The 22,094-nt window shown below is 35.8% G+C and overlaps 2 protein-coding genes across 13 annotated transcripts in view; both read right to left on the reverse strand.

The window, feature by feature from the left end:
- The window catches only part of LOC107662891 (lipase maturation factor 2-like), a 14,758-nt gene extending 8,224 nt beyond the window's left edge, over positions 1 to 6,534 (reverse strand). The window contains exons 1-10 of the mRNA XM_016453009.1: positions 6,313 to 6,534; positions 4,784 to 5,037; positions 4,012 to 4,040; positions 3,553 to 3,743; positions 2,339 to 2,517; positions 2,116 to 2,254; positions 1,563 to 1,697; positions 1,385 to 1,490; positions 1,213 to 1,309; positions 470 to 652 (exon numbers count right to left, since the gene is read on the reverse strand). Coding sequence (XP_016308495.1) covers positions 470 to 652; positions 1,213 to 1,309; positions 1,385 to 1,490; positions 1,563 to 1,697; positions 2,116 to 2,254; positions 2,339 to 2,517; positions 3,553 to 3,743; positions 4,012 to 4,040; positions 4,784 to 5,037; positions 6,313 to 6,406 — 1,407 coding nt within the window. The 5' untranslated portion in view covers positions 6,407 to 6,534. The remainder of the gene's footprint in view (positions 1 to 469; positions 653 to 1,212; positions 1,310 to 1,384; positions 1,491 to 1,562; positions 1,698 to 2,115; positions 2,255 to 2,338; positions 2,518 to 3,552; positions 3,744 to 4,011; positions 4,041 to 4,783; positions 5,038 to 6,312) is intronic.
- A 1,827-nt stretch (positions 6,535 to 8,361) lies between these two features.
- Positions 8,362 to 22,094, reverse strand: part of LOC107662892 (C2 domain-containing protein 5-like) — a 29,538-nt gene continuing 15,805 nt past the window's right edge. For 4 of the 12 annotated variants that reach the window (XM_016453011.1, XM_016453015.1, XM_016453010.1 and 1 more), the window contains 15 exons: positions 21,511 to 21,564; positions 18,075 to 18,189; positions 17,700 to 17,870; positions 16,429 to 16,620; positions 15,858 to 16,044; positions 15,586 to 15,750; positions 15,341 to 15,481; positions 15,168 to 15,231; positions 15,009 to 15,070; positions 14,569 to 14,667; positions 14,321 to 14,410; positions 13,593 to 13,680; positions 13,427 to 13,507; positions 12,520 to 12,555; positions 11,878 to 12,163 (listed from right to left, as the gene is read on the reverse strand). In XM_016453011.1, coding sequence (XP_016308497.1) covers positions 12,003 to 12,163; positions 12,520 to 12,555; positions 13,427 to 13,507; positions 13,593 to 13,680; positions 14,321 to 14,410; positions 14,569 to 14,667; positions 15,009 to 15,070; positions 15,168 to 15,231; positions 15,341 to 15,481; positions 15,586 to 15,750; positions 15,858 to 16,044; positions 16,429 to 16,620; positions 17,700 to 17,870; positions 18,075 to 18,189; positions 21,511 to 21,564 — 1,706 coding nt within the window. In that variant the 3' untranslated portion in view covers positions 11,878 to 12,002. Of the gene's footprint in view, positions 9,319 to 9,400; positions 9,548 to 10,424; positions 10,613 to 11,877; positions 12,164 to 12,519; positions 12,556 to 13,420; positions 13,508 to 13,592; positions 13,681 to 14,320; positions 14,411 to 14,568; positions 14,668 to 15,008; positions 15,071 to 15,167; positions 15,232 to 15,340; positions 15,482 to 15,585; positions 15,751 to 15,857; positions 16,045 to 16,428; positions 16,621 to 17,699; positions 17,871 to 18,074; positions 18,190 to 21,510; positions 21,565 to 22,094 lie in introns of those variants that run through there. The other 8 variants (XM_016453020.1, XM_016453018.1, XM_016453021.1 and 5 more) reach the window with 5 other exon arrangements.

Consider the following 22,094-nt stretch of genomic DNA (forward strand, 5'->3'; position numbering starts at 1 on the left):
AGTTACAGAAGATATGTTTATATGTACTACTTTTTTTCAATCCGTATTAATCCAAAGCGATTTTAGATTCTGAACGTTCTTCAATCCTATTGAGCCATCAATTCAATTACAGATTACAGAAAAACAGCTTACTTGGGTGCATGTAAATGTAGCTAGTTTTAATTTAAACCAACTGAATAATTAACCTCACCTTGAAGCTGGTGTATGTACATACATTTAAAAAAAAAAGATTCTGAATAGTTTGCTTGCCGCAAAGAATCTACATACGTCATCTTTAAGATCCTGGTCAGATGATATTTCTTTAATTCAATGTTTGAACCTACAACTTCTCAGTTACTAGCCAGTATTTCAGACCTTTTGGGCTTTTTTTGACATGTTTTCATATTGTACATGAAGTCTATCTCCTTCACATACAAAGCAATGCTGTAATTCAGACACTAAGCACTTCCTCAAGTACTTGTAAACTGACCGTCCATGTGTTGCGATCCATACTGCCTTCAATGACCACTTCTGGACGGCCTCCAACCCCGGTCATTCTCCGGAATAATCCATACGAGTTGACTAGCTGGTAACGTTCGGTCACCTCAAACGCTGTCCGGATCCCAGGCCAGAGGTTACTGTGTGCATCATACTCAATGTAGGTGTAGGGAACCTGCACCAAACTTCATTATTAGAGCCATTATTTCTACAAAACTTAAAGGGACAGTTTACAAAACGAAAGAAAGAATTCCGTGTACTATGCTTGAAGTACACAGTGAAGTTCTCATGTATATTGTTATAAGGTTTAAGGTTTGAACATGTGGAAGCATGAATGAGATTTTGAAAAAAATGTGGAAGGCAAGATTTTCTAATGCTAATGCTAATTATTAACTGTGAATTACAAAACTCCACGTGGAGGACTTTTTTATGATGGATGGATGCACTTTATTTTGCTTCAAAATCTTGATCACCATGAGAAATCTTGCCTGTAATAAAATAAGTATGCTTTTTTATATATGTTATTATATTTCTCTTAATGTTTATTTTAGTTTTATTTAATGTCAACAGCACTACTTCCTGTTTTTGTGTCCTTAAAGGGAAAACTATTAAAAACAACCAAAAACATAACAAAATGACTATAACTTTAATTAAAACAGAAAATTCTAAATTACAAGAAATACTATAAACGTATAATAATGACACTACAATAGCAGAGACAAGAAGTTTACTGACCAGACTGATGGCAAACATGGAGACTGTAGCCGCAGCCATAACCGCCCACTGGATTGTGTTCCAGAGACGCCACAACACTCCTCTCACAGAAGCACACCTGAAACAAAAACATCTGTTCTACCAGGACATACTGAGCCAACAAATCAGATGAAAACTAACCCACACCACTCACTTAAACATGGCAGAAATGATCTCCCATGTGAGAGACAGCACGCCAATCCAGATACTGGGCACCGTGACCATCTTCAGAAAGCCGTTGAACTCAAAATACGTAAATGCTGAGGAAACGAAAACAGATTAATGGCACTGAACGACAAGTGAACTGAATAAGACAAAGTCAAAAGCTTCACCTGTTTTGGAGGAGACGCTCTTATTTTCCCAGTCCACCTGCAGGTCAAAGTATCTGACGCTCCAGTAGCCAAGCAGAGCGCATGTGCCGATCTCTAACATCACAGCCAACCAAGAGAACAGAGTCTGCAATGATGCTGGAAAACAACAATAAAAAGAATGAGTTATGGCCATCTGGACCTGGTTTTCACATCTCATCCGATTCCTAACAGGGCACAACATACATTTCCGTCATCATGTAGTATTTGAAAACAGCACATAAAAAATACAAAAACACGAGGCAGCACAAAAAATAAGTATTGTTTCCAGAGCAGCAAATCAGCATATTAGAATGATTTCTGGAGGATCATGTGAAGACTGGAGTAATGATGCTGAAAATTCGGCTTTGCATCGCAGAAATAAATCACATTTTTAAATATATTCAAATAGAAAACGGTTATTTTAAATTGTAATATTATTCCACAATATTACTGCTTGCACAATATCAATGCAGCCTTGGTGAGCATAAGAGACTTCTTTCAAAAACATCTTAGTGTAATGTAAGTGTGTCCATACTGCTCTCAGTCTTTGGCGTGGATCTTCGGAGCCAGAAGTTCACATGTTGGTCATCCAGCAGCGACATGCACAGGGTGATGGTGAGAATATTAAAGAAGTTATAATTCCCAGACAGGATGATGAACAACTGTAGCAGAATCTGTAACACACCAAGTTGTCACATTAATGCACAAACTCAGGTCAACTTCTCCATTTCTGATCAAACACACACATACTCACTCACCTGCATGTAGAAGGCGACGAGTCTGTGTCTTCGTATGGGGCTGAAGAACATGAAGGGAACGGCGATCTCGATAACAAACATTCCCACCACACTGAGTTTCTGGAACCACACCGGCAGCTGATGAGCAAACCAGGCCAGCGGGGTCGGTATAGACTGGGTCTCATAGTGATAGGTCAAAGCTGACGAGACAATAACAGAACACAGTGTTTGACGGCGAATTTACATGAATAATTTGATGTGTATATTTTATTTCAGACATAATAAAAGCAATACATATGTCTAGTGGCAGCACTGTCAAAACTTTCATGGGATTTACTACTTAAACTTAAATTAGAGTAAAATGTGGAAAAATAAACTAAGGCTAATGATTAGAGTGGAATACTAGCATGCTGCTTTTTTAACAGATGTAAAAAATAAATGTAAATAAACAACTCTCTCTCTCTCTCTCTCTATATATATATATATATATATATATATACACTGAACAAAATACTTTTGTTTTTGCCCCCATTTTTCATGAGCTGAACTGAAAGATCTAAGACTTTTTCTATGTACACAAAAGGCCTATTTCTCTCAAATATTGTTCACAAATCTGTCTAAATCTGTGTTAGTGAGCACTTCTCCTTTGCCGAGATATTTCAGACCGATGAGCTTTGTAAAAATCGACGCGTTTCAGAAAGGCGAGGCATAGAGGAGCAACAATAATGTACAGTATGTGGAAAATAATGTGTTTTTGCATAAAACATTTCATTACACCAAATACACAAAATAATGTTCTTTTAGGCAACATCATATGACCCCTTTAAAGAATGTAATAAATTACACATACACATAGACATGAACTACACTGTAAGTTTAATTTAGGAAGATCTGAGAATTAAAAAAAATCAATTGTTATGCAAAAATGCCTTCCTTAGTGGTTCATAAAAAACAATGAGTCCAAAAAAAAAACCTTCCCTCCCACACACAAAAGATTCTGCTTCCATTTCATTTGTCACGCAGGACATGAAAGGTCAACTTGAGAGCACTGCATTGTGGGACACTGTATCTCACACTGTGCTTTAACAGGCCATTTGAGTATTTTGTGCATGCAGAATACATACTGTAAAAACATACTGTTGTTTTTAGTGTAATAGGATATTCTGAACCTTTCAGCAGCAAATCCAGAAAATTTTGGCACAAATATAATCTACAAATCTCAGCTGATTCCTCACCTGTCAGGCCCCACCAGGTGGGACAGCGGCTGTTCAGTTTGACGACACCCGACGCAAACATCAGCCGAAACAACAGCCAGCGCGCCAGCCAGAAAGTCACGCTGTCATGGAGACGCACCTTTGAAGACCAGGGCATTTTCATGGGAGCGATGAGAATGGCCAAGAAGCCCGTCTCCAGCAAGAGGTTATCCCTGAGATCAAGATGTTTGACACATTCTAACTCTGGCTTCTGATGTGCTGAAGTCATTTCACATTAACACAGAAGTGAGACTACTGTAAATAACACTCTGAGTGTCTCTCAAGGTCAAGACTGTTTTGTTGCTACAGTTGTAAAGCAGTTAAACAAAGCCATAGACAGTTACATAACAGACATAATTTGGGGAATAAGAACATTTGTGAATCAATAAAACATCTGGTGGTGTACGAGCAACACACACTGACAGAAAATCTAATACTCACCACTGAAAGTATACGAAGACCTGGCCCACCTACAGAAACAAGAAGCACTGCACTTCAGTATCTTTTACATTAACTTCTAATATCACATTTTTTTACCCTTGATAAGTAGTATTCGTGATAAGTATCGATCAACAAGTATGGGTTTTTAGAGGTAATGGTCGACAGCAGGCTGGATATATTGCAAATATAATATGATACAATACAGTTTAAAAATAGACAAAATTATATTTTTATTTTATTTATATTTTTATATATATATATAATACTTTGTATTATAATTATATTACTAATTATATTAGACACTATATTACATGATGTTTTATATATAAATGATACAACATAAAAATATCCACTGTAATTATATTTTTTATTCTTTTTCTTTTGAGAATTTTACATTACATTTTACATTCAATACAGTTTAAAGATAGCAAATGAGACTAAATTATTTAAAATACTTCTAAAAATCCATTTAAAAATATGAATTATGTAAATATGTATTTAAAAATGTATGCAATTAAAAACTATGTATTGTAATATATATTGGCCATTGTTTTGATTATCAGCATCAGCCAATGACCTGGTTCAAGGAGTTTTCAGATACTAATTTTTACTAATAAAAGATTTAGGGGGGAAAAAAAACATGAGCATTTTATTTTTTTGCTGTCAGCCATAGGCCACCTGTTCTCTAAATATTGCACAAGCCAGTGAAAACCACATATTGGTCTACCACTACACTAGTGGTATCAGTGCTGTATGTGAACGGAGTCTGTACCTGGTAGAGGGACAGATAGAGTATCCAGAGCACCAGGAAGACTCTGCAGTCTCTGAGTACCGGCAGAGCCAGAGTCATTAAACTGAGCAGAGCTCCGGTCAGACTCAGCAGCTCCATGCACTGCTGCGTGTCCAAACCCAGACGAGGACCGAACCACAGCAGGGTGGGAGAATCCTTCAGCTGCTCCACAACACTCTTCCCAGACACCCGCAGCTGCCACCGCGCCGGCAGCACACCCTCGTTCCCATACAGACCTAAAGACAAAGAGAGAGAACTCACATAGTCAATGCCGCAAAATGCTTTTTGATTAGTGACCTAAAAATGGTGCAGAATCTGAAAAGTGATTCATTTTATGTCAGTGTTACTTTAAGTTTTAGATTTTCCAGAATCCTAAAACTTTATTTCCAGATTTCAGGTCCCACATTGTTTATGTGTTTATATGACTTTTGGACCCTACATGGCACTTAATGATTACTATATTCAATTATAGTATATATGCTATAATACTATAATAACAAATATTGGTATGCATCAACACTACTGCTGTTTAGGGATGGGCGATACCACTCATTTTGTTTTCGATATGATACCGATATTTTTCAAGGCAGTATCGTCGATATCTATACCGATTCGATACTTCTGAACTAAACTTTTAAATTATGAAATTTATGAAATGATTAAATTACTACGAGTAATATGGGTAATGATAAGCAATTAACTTTGTTTAAAACGCATTTTAACATTCGATACGCCTTAATTGTAACTTATTAGGTTATATTTTTGTTTACAAATGGTTCAAATATGTTTTTCGTTTACACATGATTCGAATCTACAAATACTACAGTTGAACTACGGTCACTTTAGTAAAACCATGGTTCATTTTCATAAGGGACTGCCAGTGATCGTCCAATTCAATGCATATTGTACGCATTATTTTTATTTTTTTTTGTTGAATTAATAAAATCACTGGTAAATAAAATACACCTTAGTATCTATATTTTTTGTTTGAGTATCGATACTTTTGATACTCGCGTCAGTATCGATATATCGATACTTTGGATCGATACGCCCATCCCTACTGCTGTTCCTGAAATCACGCCTTCTTTCTTTGCTTGCACATTTGGGCGGCATTATGCTAATATTTCCACATAGTGACGTAGATATGTGGGGGCGTGTTAGAACGAGTCGTTTCAGGTAGGTGTGGTTGACTCTTAACTTTTATAAAGAATATCTCTTTGGATTTGAGACTTTAGTCTTTGCAACTTTACAGATCTTCAGATCTTCCAAGAGCTTGTAACACTCCAAAGAGAAAGGAAAAATTGAAATCGCATCATATGACCACTTTAATATAGGCTAGTTTCTTAGATTTTACAGTCTGGGTTTTTCTGAACAGGCGTCAACATGCTCCATCTAATCTGATTTTTTTTTTTTTGCACAGACAGTTCTGCAAGACATTTAATACCGCATGTGTCACTGATGAAGTTGTGCTGTTAGTTCAATACATGCAGGTTAAACAAATCTAAACTCACCTGGAATCTGTACATAAAGAGACGCGAAGGCAAACATATAAATAGCAGACAGGCACCACAAGAACATATGCCTCGGCAACCTTATTTCTCCCATTATGTGTACAATAAACTCCTAAAGGAAACAGATGGCGTAGGAATCTCCTCAAGATGGAGATCAGGAAGGTTTGAATGCACAGAACTGACTGAGCGACACGTCTGACGTGCAGGAACGGAGAAGCGCGTTGTTTGCCAACGAATCCTACTATGGCGAAGAATTGGCTCATGAATATTAATTACGTCACGCTCGGGGACGTGAAATTGATTGGTTGACTGGTGTACGTTAGTATATGGATGTTAGAGAACTGGCAAAATCGGAAATTACGTCAGCGCAGGGAACGATCCATACTATGGCAAGCCGTTTTAGCATTAAATACTCCTTGCTGTACTAGTAGATCTAGTTTTTTTTTTTTAATTGAATCACTCAAATTCAACACTTTACAGTAGCCAGGGGGTGAACACAAAGAAAAAGAGATATAAAATTACAGTGAAATAAAGAGAAAATAAAAAATAAATTACATAAAAACATGGAAATGTTTACATACATTAATACACTTAACAGCTTTCTTGTTTATCAAATTGTAAATTGATTTTAGGTATTGTTTAACTTCTGATTTCAAAATGAGAAACAATGGTTTATAATTGCCACACTTGCATTTATGTATACTAAACTTTGCCAGCAAAAGTAATAAATTAATCAAACAATATTCCTTATGGAATGACATGTCGTAAGTGAAAAAAACAAATGTTGACAAAGTTGAAAGCTGGGCATGATATGATCTCTAACAAATGAGCAGAAATTTGACCAAAAATTGACTGAGTAAGGACAACTCCAAAATAAATGAAAAAACGTTTCTGTATGTAGACCACAAAATGTACATAGTGTATCAATATCACAGTTAAATCTGTTTACAAGGAAAAAGTTACTGGGGTAATATTTATAAATGAGTTTGAAAGAAATTTCTTTTACTTTATTTGTGATTAAATATTTATGAGGTAATTTCCAGATTTTATGCCATATCAAACCATCAACACAGCTATTCCAGAAAGTTACAATAGGAGGTCTAGAGACAACATCCCTTTGAAAAAGGGCCCGAACCTGTCGATTATTGTGTTTAACAGAGGAAGAAGAAAAACAAACTCGACCAACAGCAGTGTCAACAGGATCAAAAGACTGCAGAGAAGATTGGGGACATGTATTTTTACAAAGCATTTTTAAACCAGAGGGGACAGCATCCATAACTACAGCATATTCTTTAGGAATGATTGGGATTTTAAATTTAGACAAAAATTCAGAATAAGTTAACAGAAGTCCTCCTTGGTTGAAGAGTTGGCTCACCAAAACTATATCATTAGAAAGCCAATTTTCACTAGTAGATCTAGTACTAGTAGCTCTACTGGAGTGAATTACGTCAGAGACGCTCGTCCGTGAGTGCAGCCGATTGGCTGAAAGGCAGACTTTGGACTCGTCTAATGAATATTAAGCAGGCTGTGTACTTACCTGGACGATCTCGGAAGGCTGACAAATAAAAATCAACATGACCTAATTACTATTTATGAGTGAAGCTTTTGGATTCGGTAATATCAGCCACGCTCGCGTTTATTTTTTGTTAAATATTATTATTTATTTTTTTAAGATCGTTTCATTTGTTAGAAGTGTAGAGATTTTTAGAATACTGATGTGAGCTCAGAATTAGGAAGTGCATTTTTAATGTCTGGCGTCTACTAGCGGCTCAGATTGGAATAAGTATTTAGTGTGTTCTTGGCTTTACTAAGAAAAAAATTATTAAAAAAGGCACTTGCTCACAAATCAAATATAACTGTCTTTTGGGCAACTTATTCTGCATTGATTGTAGTTATAATATTTAGATTATATTTTATATCAATATTTTAGATCAGATCATGAGAAATGAAATTCACTTGAGAAAACCATTATATGTATATATAAATATACTCATTAAAAACGGAAGAATTTAACAAGGACTAAACACATCAGAGCAATAATAGTTTTATTCAATTATATCTTATTAATGTGCAATTTTGATTTGTCCTCAGGCAAAATAACAAAATAATACAAAATAACAGCATTAAAAGTCAGTCCACGCAGGAGCAGAGTCGTCCACCTCATATCCAGACCCATCATCTGTACATTCAAGTGTCAGTCCATGGTGAATGACAACTCCACCCTAAAATATCTTTTTTTCTTAATGGTTAACTGGCATTGCACATGCAAAAAAATCGGGCCAGCCTTGCAGAAGTCCGACCCAAACATTATGATTAAATAAAAGCATACATTGTGGCACATGAATGCAAACAAACATTTCCAGCATATGACATGATTTTAAAGAGATCAGTAGGACATGACAGGAAGTGTCTTATTTGAAACCAGTATTTAAAATCATGAACTGGATGTCCATGCGAGTGCATCAGTAGTTTATACCTTCATTTAAATACAAAACACGGCCATTTAGAGAGTCGTTGACGCATTTACACACTCTTTGCGAACACAAAAGACGCATTTTATAGACCTTTTGAATTTGGTAGCTGCCTCCACCACATATGGACAAAATGGAATGTGAACAACAATGGCCAATACATAGAAACATGACAGATGACCTTTCTGAAAGGCTTCCGATGGAGGAATTTTAAAATATTCTGAAATAAAACCAAATATTGGCCATTTAAAGGATCTAAAATATGACACTTGGGAGAACCAACCAATAAGGTCTAGATTTTTGCTTCTTTTTGGAGATTTGGTTGGTAGATTCAGCGTGAAACTGCTTCAAATGGCATGGTTCATGTTAAAACGTGTTTACTTGAGAGTTTGTCTGTGTGTATGTGGGTTCACGTTCCTTCCCCACAGTTGGAGGTCTGTGTTGTGGCTGACTGTGGCTGTACCGAAGTCAACTCGAGTTCAGATTCTCGGACAAAAATAACAGCGTCCCCACTGACATTAATTAGGCACTGCGCCTGTAAAATACAACACGAGCATAAATGAACAAACATGATGGGTTGAGTGTGTATGAGTGTGTGTGACTGTGCATGTATTAACCTGGTTCTTGTTAGGATTCTCCATGAACACACACTCCTTCATGCTGTAGGAGACGACAGCATTTCCTCCAAGAGCAGCGACATGGGCGCGAACCATCGCAAATACTTCAGCAATAAATGTATGCAGAAACCCACTTACACCTCCCTCCTAAAACATAAGAAAAAATAATAATAATAGTAATAATACAATGTGACATTAATACTAAATAATATTAATACCAAGAATATAAAATTAATTACAATTTTTTACTAATTGTAATGACTTTTAAAAACATGAATATTATTAAAATATTTATTACACTAAAATTAACAATATTTTGCACTGCTATTATTATTATTCATTTAATGATGCTAAATAATTTTATAATATTAATACTATTAATAATAATATTTCTTATTATATAATAATAACAACAATTTACAACAATATTAATACCAATATTTCCATTAATGTTAACAATTGTAATTTGTAAAAAAAAAATAATAATTATTAAAATACTTAATATTACCGTAATCATATTTATTATTATATGAATAACAATTTACTAGCACACAAATGTTTAATATTATTATTAAACTATAAATAGTAATAATAACAATAATTTCATTACTATTAATGTTAATAGTTGTAATTAATTGTAATATTATTATTTCAATATTTTATTTCATAGCAATATTATAAAATATCTAATATTATTAAAATATTTTTGTAATTTTCATTACTATTATCAATTCTAATTAATTTGAATAATATTGATATTATTAAAGATATTTAATTGTGTAATAGCATTAATAAAAAAATTAAACACCAATAATATTTATTATTGTTATTACTATTAATATTATATGATATCAGTTATTTTAATTGCATTAATATTATAAACATTTAATATTCTGTTTCATTTATTATTATTATTATTATTATTTATTAATAATAATACGAAGCAGCAGCAAATTTCTTAATGTGTGTGAAGTGATCGAGTCTGAATAGGGATTTATGGTAGTAAAAACAGTGAGACTGCTACCTCTCTGAGTGAGGTGGTCTCTCTAATGAAGAACATGTTGATGATGCCAAGGTATCTGATGATCTTTGCTCCAGGAATGAAAGAGAGCGGGGTCATTTTGACCACTGCGACAGAACTGCCCGAGTAGGAACGATTTGACCGAAGAGAACGAGAGCGACCTTCAGGCAACGGGCTGGCCTTCTCCATAGAAGAAGAGAGAAAAGAAAGAGGGGGGTGGAATATACCAGACATGGCCTTCAGAGGGCGCTGTACAAGACCAACGGATGTGACGAGACAAACATAGTGTGACCGAGGAAAAAGGGCATGTGTGCATTTGTGTGTTGCAGATCAGCAGCATGTGATCAAAGCAAAGCAACAGTACTGCACCATGCAAATAAACAGCATGCAAATACAGAGACAGAGGAGGAGAGAAAGAATGAATGCACGCATGTTCAGTCTGCCTTGATAAATCAGAGGATGATGAGCTTTGAAGAGGGAGGACACTTTTTCCATCAAGAGTGTGAAAGAGCTCAATCTCAAAGCTGTAATACATCATACATGACGCTGCATCACAACTGTTACACAAAGCGCTAATGCGCATGCAGCTCCCAAACATCGCTCAAACTATCTGTCAGTGGACTGAATTAGGGCTGGGCGATATTAATGTGATTATTTTGTTGACGGCATACAATAAAGCAACACAGTGAATACGGCAATGATTTCAGTGGCTGTTGAGTTGATATTTCAGCATCTACATAAATATTGAGATATATTATGAAAAAGAGATTTTTTTTTTTTTAGCTATAATGCCCAACCCTGAACTGTACAACCTGTACAGCCATACTTATGATGCATTAATGCATCATATGTTACTCTGCATGGGACCATGACAGAGTTGGTCTGTGCTTTATTCATACTCATCACATCAGCAAGCTCAATTATGAAATCACTGAGGCACAACTGAAAGAGTGACAGTCTTCATCTTGGTTCCTCACTAAGACTCAACCTTCACACTCTGTTAATCATGTTTGATCGGATCGGCGTATGGCAGCAAGACTTGTCCACTTTTGGATGCAGGACATGGGAGTATGTGTGTGTAAGGATGCGTGAAGAAGTATAGACTGTAGTCAGAGTAGATGCCATTTTAAATTTGATACATTTGATTTTTAATGAATACGAGGCTGTGAGGGTTAGAAGATAATATCATACTGCTGTGTACAGAGGACTTTAAAACAATATTGAACACATTGAACCAGAGCCCCATTTTCGTTCACATTAAATAAAATATGTAAAAAATCAGTAATTCACCAAATAAAATAATTCACCAAAAAATGTTAACTTTTGGAACACCAAAATGAAAACATACTCCTAAACCATTTTACTTCCATACTGTTTTACATACAAAACACAAAAAATTATATTAAAATATATATTTTTTGTGTTTTGTATGTGTTATGTATTATTTTAGTGGAATTTGGAATAATGTGCACCTATGAAATGAACATAATAAGACCAAGAAAATGTACATTTTTTTATTAAGGGCCCATTTTGATTTCATCTTAAAGTTAAAGATCCTTTTAAGTATGCAGACTACTCCAACTAGGGTCTGTGATTGTGCATGTCTGTGTATGTAAGCGAGTTTGCGTGTGTGCTCCTACTTGTTTTAACCGATCCGCGTCTTATGGTGTGAGCTTTCAGTTTAAGCTGCTCTATCCAGGAGCTGCATCTGTCTGCAAAGGAACTGTAATCAACTGAGGAGGCTGGACACACACACACACACACACACACACACACACACACATATATATATATATATATATATATAGACCGACATTCAGAAACAAACACAAATAGACACAAACATGCACATAGAAATATGTGCACATGCGGTCACAAATCCCGCAGACAAGTACATACACACAATGACACAACAGAGGGACAAAGAGAAGAGGAAACAAGACACAGAAAGAAAGAAAGAAAAAAAGGGGTAAAATGGATGATGCTGGGGTGTGTGCTGCAGCACTTCAAACTGTCACACACAAAAGGAGCAGAAATCAAAAGGAAAAAAAAGCACCCTGCTGCCTCCAGAACTCTTAGCAACAGATCAGGTACTGACCTCTGGCTGATGGATGGCTGCCAACCTCTGATAGACCTGAGACACACAAAGGAAACAAATGCAGTGTTAAAGGGATGACACTAAAGAAAACAGGATTTTCCTTAATATTGTGAAGGGCCAATGTGCAATGTAGATATCAGATCTCAATCATTTTTCCTAAGATTTTCAGTGGTCCCAGCAAAAAAAAAAAAAAAACACAAATTTTATTGTTCATTATTATTATTATCAAAAAATATATATTCTTTTTTTTTAATGTCAGAAATTTATATATTCTTTAATAAAAATAAATGAATAAATAAATGCATTTTATTTTGGTACAAGAAACTTATGCACTATAAATCGGCACTGTAATAGTTATGTCACCAATATCTGATTTTTTATTTATTTTAATTATTATTATTATTTTTTAATTTATAGGTATTAACCAATATTGGATATTTAACTGTTTGCACCAATTTTAAGATATAATTATTAAGAGAACATTATCTAGCCAGTGTTGTTTTAGTATAATTTACACAATTATATTTTTTATTAATATTTTGAATGTTTATTTATTTTTTATATTTTCTGTTTTCATTTTATTTTAAAGTTTAGTAATTTAGTTGTGTTTTTGCCTTTTTTTTTTTTTTTACTTTTTTATACTATATCTATATAGTTTTTATTATTTATTTCAGCTTTAGTTATTATAGTACATCAAATTAAACTTAATGAAAATGAAAAAATATATATTTCAGTAGACGTTTATTTTATTTCAAGTAACGAAAATGTATTTTACGACTTTAGTTTTAATGAACTAATAATGCACCTAGCACTAACATAAAAGGATTATGGCTAACTTTTAAAGAGCTATAAAGGACTGTATGGAACAACGGGTGAAGTTTAAATCAGGATTCACCAGGGTTTATACCTTTGGGGGAGCTGAGAGGATTGGAAGAAGATGTTTCAGCATTGAGTTCCAGATTGAACTGAAGCTGCTCATCTGTTATGGCTGCAAAGGACAATCAACACTGAGGATCTGCTTTTCAAAAAGGTGTGTCTTACATGAACATACTGTACATACAGCACATGCTTACCCTTTATCAGTGTCTTTTCCCCACTTTGTTTGCCATTTTCCAAACTCTGCTCTTTGTCAAAGCTCATTGCCACAGCTGTTACCGCCACCTGCCAATTAAACAACACTGAGCAATAGGGCTGGGCGATATGGCCAAAAAAATTATCACAATAAAAAAAAATGTATATCAATCGATATCAATAATTATCACGATAAATTTAAAATCTTTATTTCTTTTAAATTAAAGGCAGATTTTTGCTCCTAAGTGAAAGTTGTAGAAACCAGAGCGTTAATTGTGGTTTTAAACTACTAATTTCTTAAGTTTCTGCCTGTTCTAATGAGTAATATTGTTTCAAATCATAAAACAGGTTTGTGTTGCCTGACTTTGATGATGCATATCTTCAGCACAGTTTGCAGTGCAGGCTGCAATATTAATTTAAATTTTACAAAATTATAATATTACTTTTTTTTTTGTCTCTTAGAAATGCACATTTGACAGTAGTTCGAGTTGACAGTAGCAGTATCTTGAGTTAGGATACAGAGGTAAATATGTAAATAAACAATAAATATCAAAATATCAGACCAATCATGTGGGACAGAGGTAAAAAAAAAAAACATCTAAACAGGACAAACAGACCTTAAGGGTTCCATTCTTTCTTTCTTTTTTGCTGTTTAACAGTAATGAGATCACAAACTGAAAGTTTAATAACATATTTAACAAAAACATAATAAGGTCAGGTGTGTTCTCACCTGAATAAGCTCATCTTCAGGTATGGCCACTGTGAAGTTCAGGTGACAAAGACAGCATGGGACCATCGACCGCAGTTTGAAGTACAAACTCTACAGAGCACACATATATTTCAGTTAGAGTAGTGATATCCAAACATACTTTAATAATTTGGTTTAGCTGGTCCATATCAACTATTATTGTACTGATCTCTTCAGAAAAAAATAGATAAACGTATTCAGAAAATATGTATTCAGGAAAATGTATTCACCTTAAGCAGGTTCTCACAGAGGTCACTGAAAATCTTATTCAGTCCCTGATTGGTCAAGTTGGCGTTGTTAAGGCGAAAGACCCTCACGGAGGTAAACATCTTAAGAAAAATGTTTGATTCAACACCAAAAATATTAACAACATATTAACATCATATAGAGACAATAAATCTGTCTTTCCAGAGCAAACATCTCTCAAAATAGCTTCATCTGTCTGCAAATATTAGGGCAACAGTAACGGTCTTCATTGTTAATATATATAAAAATACTGCTCATGAAATTGATACCATCTCGTGTGGTTTGAATTGGCTCTTGCTCCCATTCTGGCTTTATTAAAATACTGTTGGTTTCTGTTGAGTCTTGAGTTCTTGAAGATGTAAACACATCAACACACTATCTGCAATTTTCAGGAGATGGACAGGTTCGCTGGGATGAACGGTACCTGTATAGCTGAAGTCCAGTTCTGAATCCCAGGCATGATTTCAGTGTTGCAGCTGTAGAATCCTGAAGGGAAGACAAGACAATGTACATATAAACAGGTGAATATATAGCCCAGTAAACACAGAATAGAGTCCAACAGTGGTCTAGCACAAGTGTTTACCTGCTGGGATGGAGAAATCAGTCAGAAGTGCATGTATATCTTCCACAGCATCCGTGTCATCAATCTAGAAGAGTATTAAAACATTAAAAAGATCCTTCACTCTGCAAAATGCATTTCCAGCATCTCCATGTTCATCTCTAGAATCCATAAACCTCCAGTACAAGCCAACTTGCCTCCAACACAAAGGCATCCTTCTTCCCATGGGATAAGTCTAGTTCTGACACCTCATCTGAACTCTCTGAGTGAGAACGAAAGAGACGAGACCTCTGACAGGGCTCAGGGATCGGCGAACCAATGATCTCTTCGACAACCTCCTATGAAGGAATTAAAAAAAAAATGTTTTAGCTGTGTTTTTAAAAGAGGAACAAGTGGATAAAATAAAAGGCTTGAAATACACTTGATGTGTATATGTACTTACAGGAGGGTTGATTTCATACAGTTCTTTGTTTTTAGTAATGGTGTCATTGATTTTCTTCTGCATATTGGAGATGTGCTGTTCATATGTGATGTCACTGGGAGTTTTTCCCGTAATCTGGATTCCTCCAGGACTGGGTAAAGCTGTCAGATAAACTCCTGTTGCAGACTAGATGCAACAAACAACAGCTATTAGCATGAAAACAGCAGCACATACAGTCATATTTAATAAATTACACTAAATGCACTGAGCATTATGGGTAATTGCACACTGACCGCTAATCCTAGCAGCATGGTCTCTCCCACGCTGATTTGGATACGTAGCCCGAACAAAGCATTCATGCCTCGTAGCTTCAATTTGTTCATCAGCTGTGTGTGGAGTTCGTACTCTAGAAATGGCAGAAGATTACTAATGGCCGTGGCGTTCCCTTCTCCCTGGGCCTTCTTTTTAGTCCTGCACAGCCTACAGTGAGATGCAGAGAATACCCGGATGACCTTCTGATCGGAGCACATTGTGAGAAATACTGTATTCCACAATGCAATGGTTACTTGACCTTCATCCAAACTAATTATTCACGTGGGACACTTTAAAAACGCAAAATGTCTGTTTTTATTAATTCACTGAAATGTAACGTTGTGATATATTTTTTTCTATTTAAAATTGTAATTTAAAATGTGATTAAAAAATTTAAATTGTGATTTCGTTTTTATTTAATTTACACATGCTGCCCTACACACTGCAATTTAAAGCATGTATCACTAAATAGCACATATACTATTTGCGCTATACTGCAGTATGCAGCACAATAATATAGCATTCAGAAAGGATGTTCTGTGCATATTCTACCTGGCCTGAATCAGGCAGCCCTTCCCGGTGACGTTGGCTTCAGTAGGCAGGTCGATTGTGGTGAAGAGGACGTCGGGCACTTTGTAGTGGCGACAGCAGTAGCAATAGGTGAGCTGAGCAGGAAATGGTATATTCAACTCATCGTACGGTATGTGGCAAAACCCACAGCCAGGGGACACCACCTCCTCAAATCTTACAGAAATAAACACTGTAATTAGTACATAAACAATAACACAAGGGAACACACAGAGACCCAAGCACCCACATGAGCTAAAACTGAATAAAATTATTACATAAGCATACAAATTTGTAACGATGGTATTATTTTTGAACATAAAATATACAAATGCAGAGATAGGCAAATGTTTAGGCCTCAGGACTTAATTTGGTTAGTAGCTGTATAAAAAAACATCCTCAGCAAACATACACAAACACACACACAAATTTTATTAGTATTGTTTAGTATTGAGATTAAAGGAAAAGTTCACCCAAAATTAAACTTAAGTTATGATTTACTTACATTTGTGTAATTTCAAACCTTTTGGTTTTAATGTCACCATGAAATCCAAATTCACAATACTGCAGTGTTTATTAAAAATTATTTATCCATCCATATCATTTTTTTAATTCATGTGCCCTTGTAATTTTTAATCAAAAATATTAACTTCCCCTCCTCCACGCAAAACATTTCTTCACATAAGATCACAGGAAACGACAACAATCTAATCAATTCAAAATCAAGTCCTGTCCTATATTTTTGATATTTTTTCTGTATTTTTCTCCTTGTTTAAGAAGCCATTTCACTCAGATATATGTCACAATTTCTGTTTCCTTCCGACGTTAAGAGCTACTGTACTGCATTAAGGAAAAAATTCAGTGAATAATGATTTGAATTTATTGCCGCAATGAAACGGAAGTAGTGACAGATATTTTCTATATTGTGACACATCCATGTGTAACGTAGTATCAAAAAAATATTTTATGTTCACAATAAGATTTATAACATTCATTTAGAAAACAGACAGGGTGAATTGTCATTTTATGCTGTCTTTAAAGTTATTGTATGATTTTAGAAGACTGAGGATATAGCAAACAAGTTGAATTACTAATTATGGATTATTTTCTTGGTACACCCTTTTAAAAGTTTGATATGACATGAGGGGAGAGTTAATAATCACATTTTTTATTTTTGGGTGAACTATTCTTATAAGAGTCCCTTAGCCGGGGGCCAAAGGTGTGTGTGTATGTGTATGTGTGTGTCATTAACCTACCCTAGCGAGGCTGAACTACCCATATCCCCCTCGACCCTCTCTGACCCTGTAGAAAAGACACAAAGCGGTTGCCGTGACAACCTGTGTTCGGCATCCAGCGGGCCGTCCTGCATAAATCGGGAGCTGAGGATTGCCGCAGTGCCTGACGCTGATAGAATACACACCTCCTCACTGCAAACACAAAGAGCAAATAATCAGAGACTTTCATCATGGTTGAATGACAGAATGAGAAAGCTGTGCAACTAAAAATCAAGATTTTAATTAACTCCCTCAACGGTCTTGAAAACCTGTATATATGAGGAAGCCTAAAAAACAGTTGAGATCCAGTGTGTGAAAATATCCTCAGAGTTGAGAATTGTGTGTGTGTTTAAGTACCAGATGCTGGTGGACTCGCTGTAGCCCACCACAGCGTGGCAGCCAAGAGCTTTGGCATGAGACTTTATTTCCTGACGGATCTCCTCCCACCACGCATCCCGTGTCTCCGGCTCGTCTGAAACAAACATATTTACATCATCACACATACCATTGGCACATAAACACCCCCACTCGCTTTAGCAGCATACTAGCCCTGTTAGCTGGTTTCTTGACGCTCCCAAATCTGCCACAACTCACAATCGTGTTTATTTATTTGTTTATTATTACTGTCTATATCAGGGATTCCCAAAGCGGTTTTTGTCGGCTGAACCTCTTGGACCAAAAAATTTTAATTAATATTTAAATAACACATGCAAATTCACGGTTCTCTGATATCGGTAAACGGTCTCACATGACATGTGGGTAAACAAAATATTTAATACTTTTAGTGAGGTTTTTTTTATTTTAATATTATTTATTTATCATAATTTTTCATTTTTATGATTTAATTATTAGCCTTTCATCAACTCACAAACCCCCTGCAGTTTTCTCATGAATCCAGGTAAAAAAAAAAACTGCTCTATATCAATAAAATGCCAGATTTGATATTTGAGTACCATAGTAGAATGGTGTTTATCCCTGGATTGTCCAAAGCATTATGGCCTGTTTACACCAAGGACTATAACTATAACAATTAATATACATTTTTAATATTTGTTCTAATTGTATGAGAATAGTGAAGTCCACACCACAGCTTTAATGATAACGACACTGAGGAACAATATCATTGCAATCATTTTCAGAGAATTTTTTTCCACATGATGAATGATAAAAACGTTGACAGTCAGTTAGAATCCACCCAACTTTAAAGAGCTTGAGCATTTAAAGCAGCAGATGGCAAAACTGGTGTATGAACTTAGAATAATCAGAATGTTATAATGCGTCAATGTGGACACTAATATAGTTATCATTATATTTATAGTTATTGTTCTTGGTGTGAAGTTGCTTGAGCATGTAGCATCAAACAGGCCTTAAAGGAACACTCCACTATTTTTGAAAATAGGCTCATTTTCCAACTCCCCTAGAGTTAAACAGTTGAGTTTTACCGTTTTCGAATCCATTCAGCCGATCTCCGGGTCTGGCGGTAGCACTTTTAGATGCTAAGCTACAGCTAAAAGTGCTACCGCCAGACCCGGAGATCGGCTGAATGGATTCGAAAACAGTAAAACTCAACTGTTTAACTCTAGGGGAGTTGGAAAATGAGCCTATTTTCAAAAATAGTGGAGTGTTCCTTTAAAACATCAACAGAACCATGTTTTATTAATTTAGCTGTATATATATATATATATATTTAACAGTGACAAATATCAAAATTGTCTTCAGAGAGGGAGAAAACCATGCACTAATGTAAACAAGGCTAGTACCTGAGCTTTTCTCTCTCTTTCTCACACACATACACACACTCGCACACATGCACACACAGTTGCTCACACTCTCTGAGAGCAAGGGGTTTTCATGAGAGCAAACTCCCCTGCCTGTTTACCACATACTAGGAGAGGGCCGAGGGGAATGAGGAAAACGATGATGATGGTGAGGACGAAAAGGACAGTGGTGTGATTTGCCATTCTCCTGACTGACAGCTTTCATGATCTAATCTACAACAGTAGGCAGAGCATTCCCCTGCTAGTGCAGTCATGCTTCCCAATAGAGGACAAACTCCAACCTATCCTGGATAAACAGCCAACAGCAGAAGGGAGTTTGATTAATAACGGTGACGTTAAAGAGAGAAGTGCACAGCGGAAAAGAGACCAGAAGCAGGAGAAAGTGCAAATAAATAAATAAATGATGGCCTGATGATCAACTTACCACTGCTATAATATGATTCAAATCACTCATAGCCTGACTAATAACACAAGTCCACAGTGAATTTTCTTATAAACTAAACCAAACATTCAATTGCTCATTCATTCTCAATTAGCTGAATCATATTTCTCATATTTTTATATATGGATGATTAATTCTGGACAGGTGCCAGCCGTTTACTACCGATTCTGAGCAGTGTTAAACTTTTTGCAAATTCCAAAGTCAAAAAACAGTAAAAGATGCATTAATGAAAAATAGGAGGAAAAAATATTCAGTCAAGAAAGCAAATGTCTTTTTAAAAATCCCCTACCGACATGAACAACCCCAGACAATGACTACAAATCAATATCAGACACGTGATATCAGCTTACACAAACATAATCCATAAAGTATGAATCCTTATTACTTTAGTAGAGGGAAGCAACAATGACCACAGAGGCAGCAGCACTGACAAGGGCACATGTCATGATACTTTTCATGACTAAATGAAGAACATTGCCTAAGTCCACTTCACTGGATTGATAGATCAAGTGGTCAAGTGATCAGGGAGCAGGGAACACTGGGTAAGGGGTCAGGTGAAGCACAGTCAGAGCAGATCAAGGAATGATCAGCCAAAGCAGAGAACAGCCACGCATCCAGCTAAAACATGCAACAGGTGCCAGACACACACGTTCATACAGAAGCACAGCGCATGGCAGCTCATGCTAAACACACTACTGAGAAAAGGCTTGAGTTTATGTGCGAGCCTGAGATTGCCTCAGCATGAATAATTCCTTTTACACATTTTATTCATCTTTAAATGTATTTGTAATCACTCTTGACAAAAATCAACTCATCTTCTTAATTGTGAATATGCATTGAATAACAAATTTCAATATATATATTAAGGGAAAAGTTCACTGTAAAATGAAAATAAGTCATTTACTGACCCTCCTGTTATTCAAAACCTGCATGACTTTGATACTTAAAAAAAATCTCATTTTGTGTTGCATGGAAAAATGTTCACGCTGCTCTTTTCCATAAAAATGAGGCATAAGGGACAAAACAAGAACAATAAGTCATAAGTACATCTACAAACATCAGTAGAACAAACATCTCATAAGCGCTATATTCCAAGTCTTGTGAAGTCATACTGAACTACTTGTGATGCACAGACAGAAACTGAAGATGTTGTTAGTTGATAACCATCCCATCTACTGCAGATTGTGTTATGAGACATGCAAGAACAAACTTCTACATGAAACCTGTTGTGGAAGGTCTTTACATGCTGTGCTTTTCATTTTAAGGAAAACAGCAGCTAAACTTTTGTGCTCCTCAGAAGTAAGAAAACCATACGGATTTAGAAAAACACTGCGGTGAGTAAATGGTGACAGAATTTCATTATTGGGTGAACTATCCCTTTAAGAATGATTACAATGTTGATTAATTGCTAAAAGAGAATATTCAAAATTCAATACTTTTTCAAAACTGATAATATGTATTAATCATTAGGTAAGTTTGTAACAGCTGAGCTGCCAGGGGCTGCATGTGTGTGTGTGTGTGTGTGTGTGTGTGTGTTTGTGTGTGAAAAGCAGGACTGAGGGTAGGGAAGTACCTGCAGTGAAACTATTCCAGTCTAGCAGTTTGTATGATCTGGTGTTACCCAAGGCTGAGCCAAATCGCCACATTAGTAGATCGGTTAAAGGAGCGGAGAGAAAAAGAGAGAAAGAGAAAGAGAGAAAGAGAGTAGAAAAGAAAAAGAAAACCAAACACCAACTACAAACAAGAACACAACACTGGACAACACCACTCCACAGGAACTGCAAAGTCAGACAAGAGTTATCTGAGAGGGTGGCCACGAGAACGAGAGCGAGAGAAGAGATGGACAGAGAGGAAGAATATAGAGGTCTGGGAGAGAGAAAGAGGGGGAAAGAGGTAAAAGAAGAAAAGAGATAAAGAGATAGAGAAGAAAGCATGCAGCAGCACTATGTCAGAGGCTCTAAACCAGCACATCTACAATAAAACTACATGAGCGGCTCCTTCAACCAAACCATGCTTTAATTAATGCACACACACACTATTAAAACATTCATACGCAGATATAGTAATAGATGTGTTTAATTTGTATGTTGTGGAATAACAACTGTGGGTGTGTTTGTAGTCATCTATAAGTTACAATTAAGAAAATAAAACAACAGA

Source organism: Sinocyclocheilus anshuiensis, unplaced genomic scaffold (assembly GCF_001515605.1).
Source record: "Sinocyclocheilus anshuiensis isolate Anshui unplaced genomic scaffold, SAMN03320099.WGS_v1.1 scaffold739, whole genome shotgun sequence".
Taxonomy (NCBI): domain Eukaryota; kingdom Metazoa; phylum Chordata; class Actinopteri; order Cypriniformes; family Cyprinidae; genus Sinocyclocheilus; species Sinocyclocheilus anshuiensis.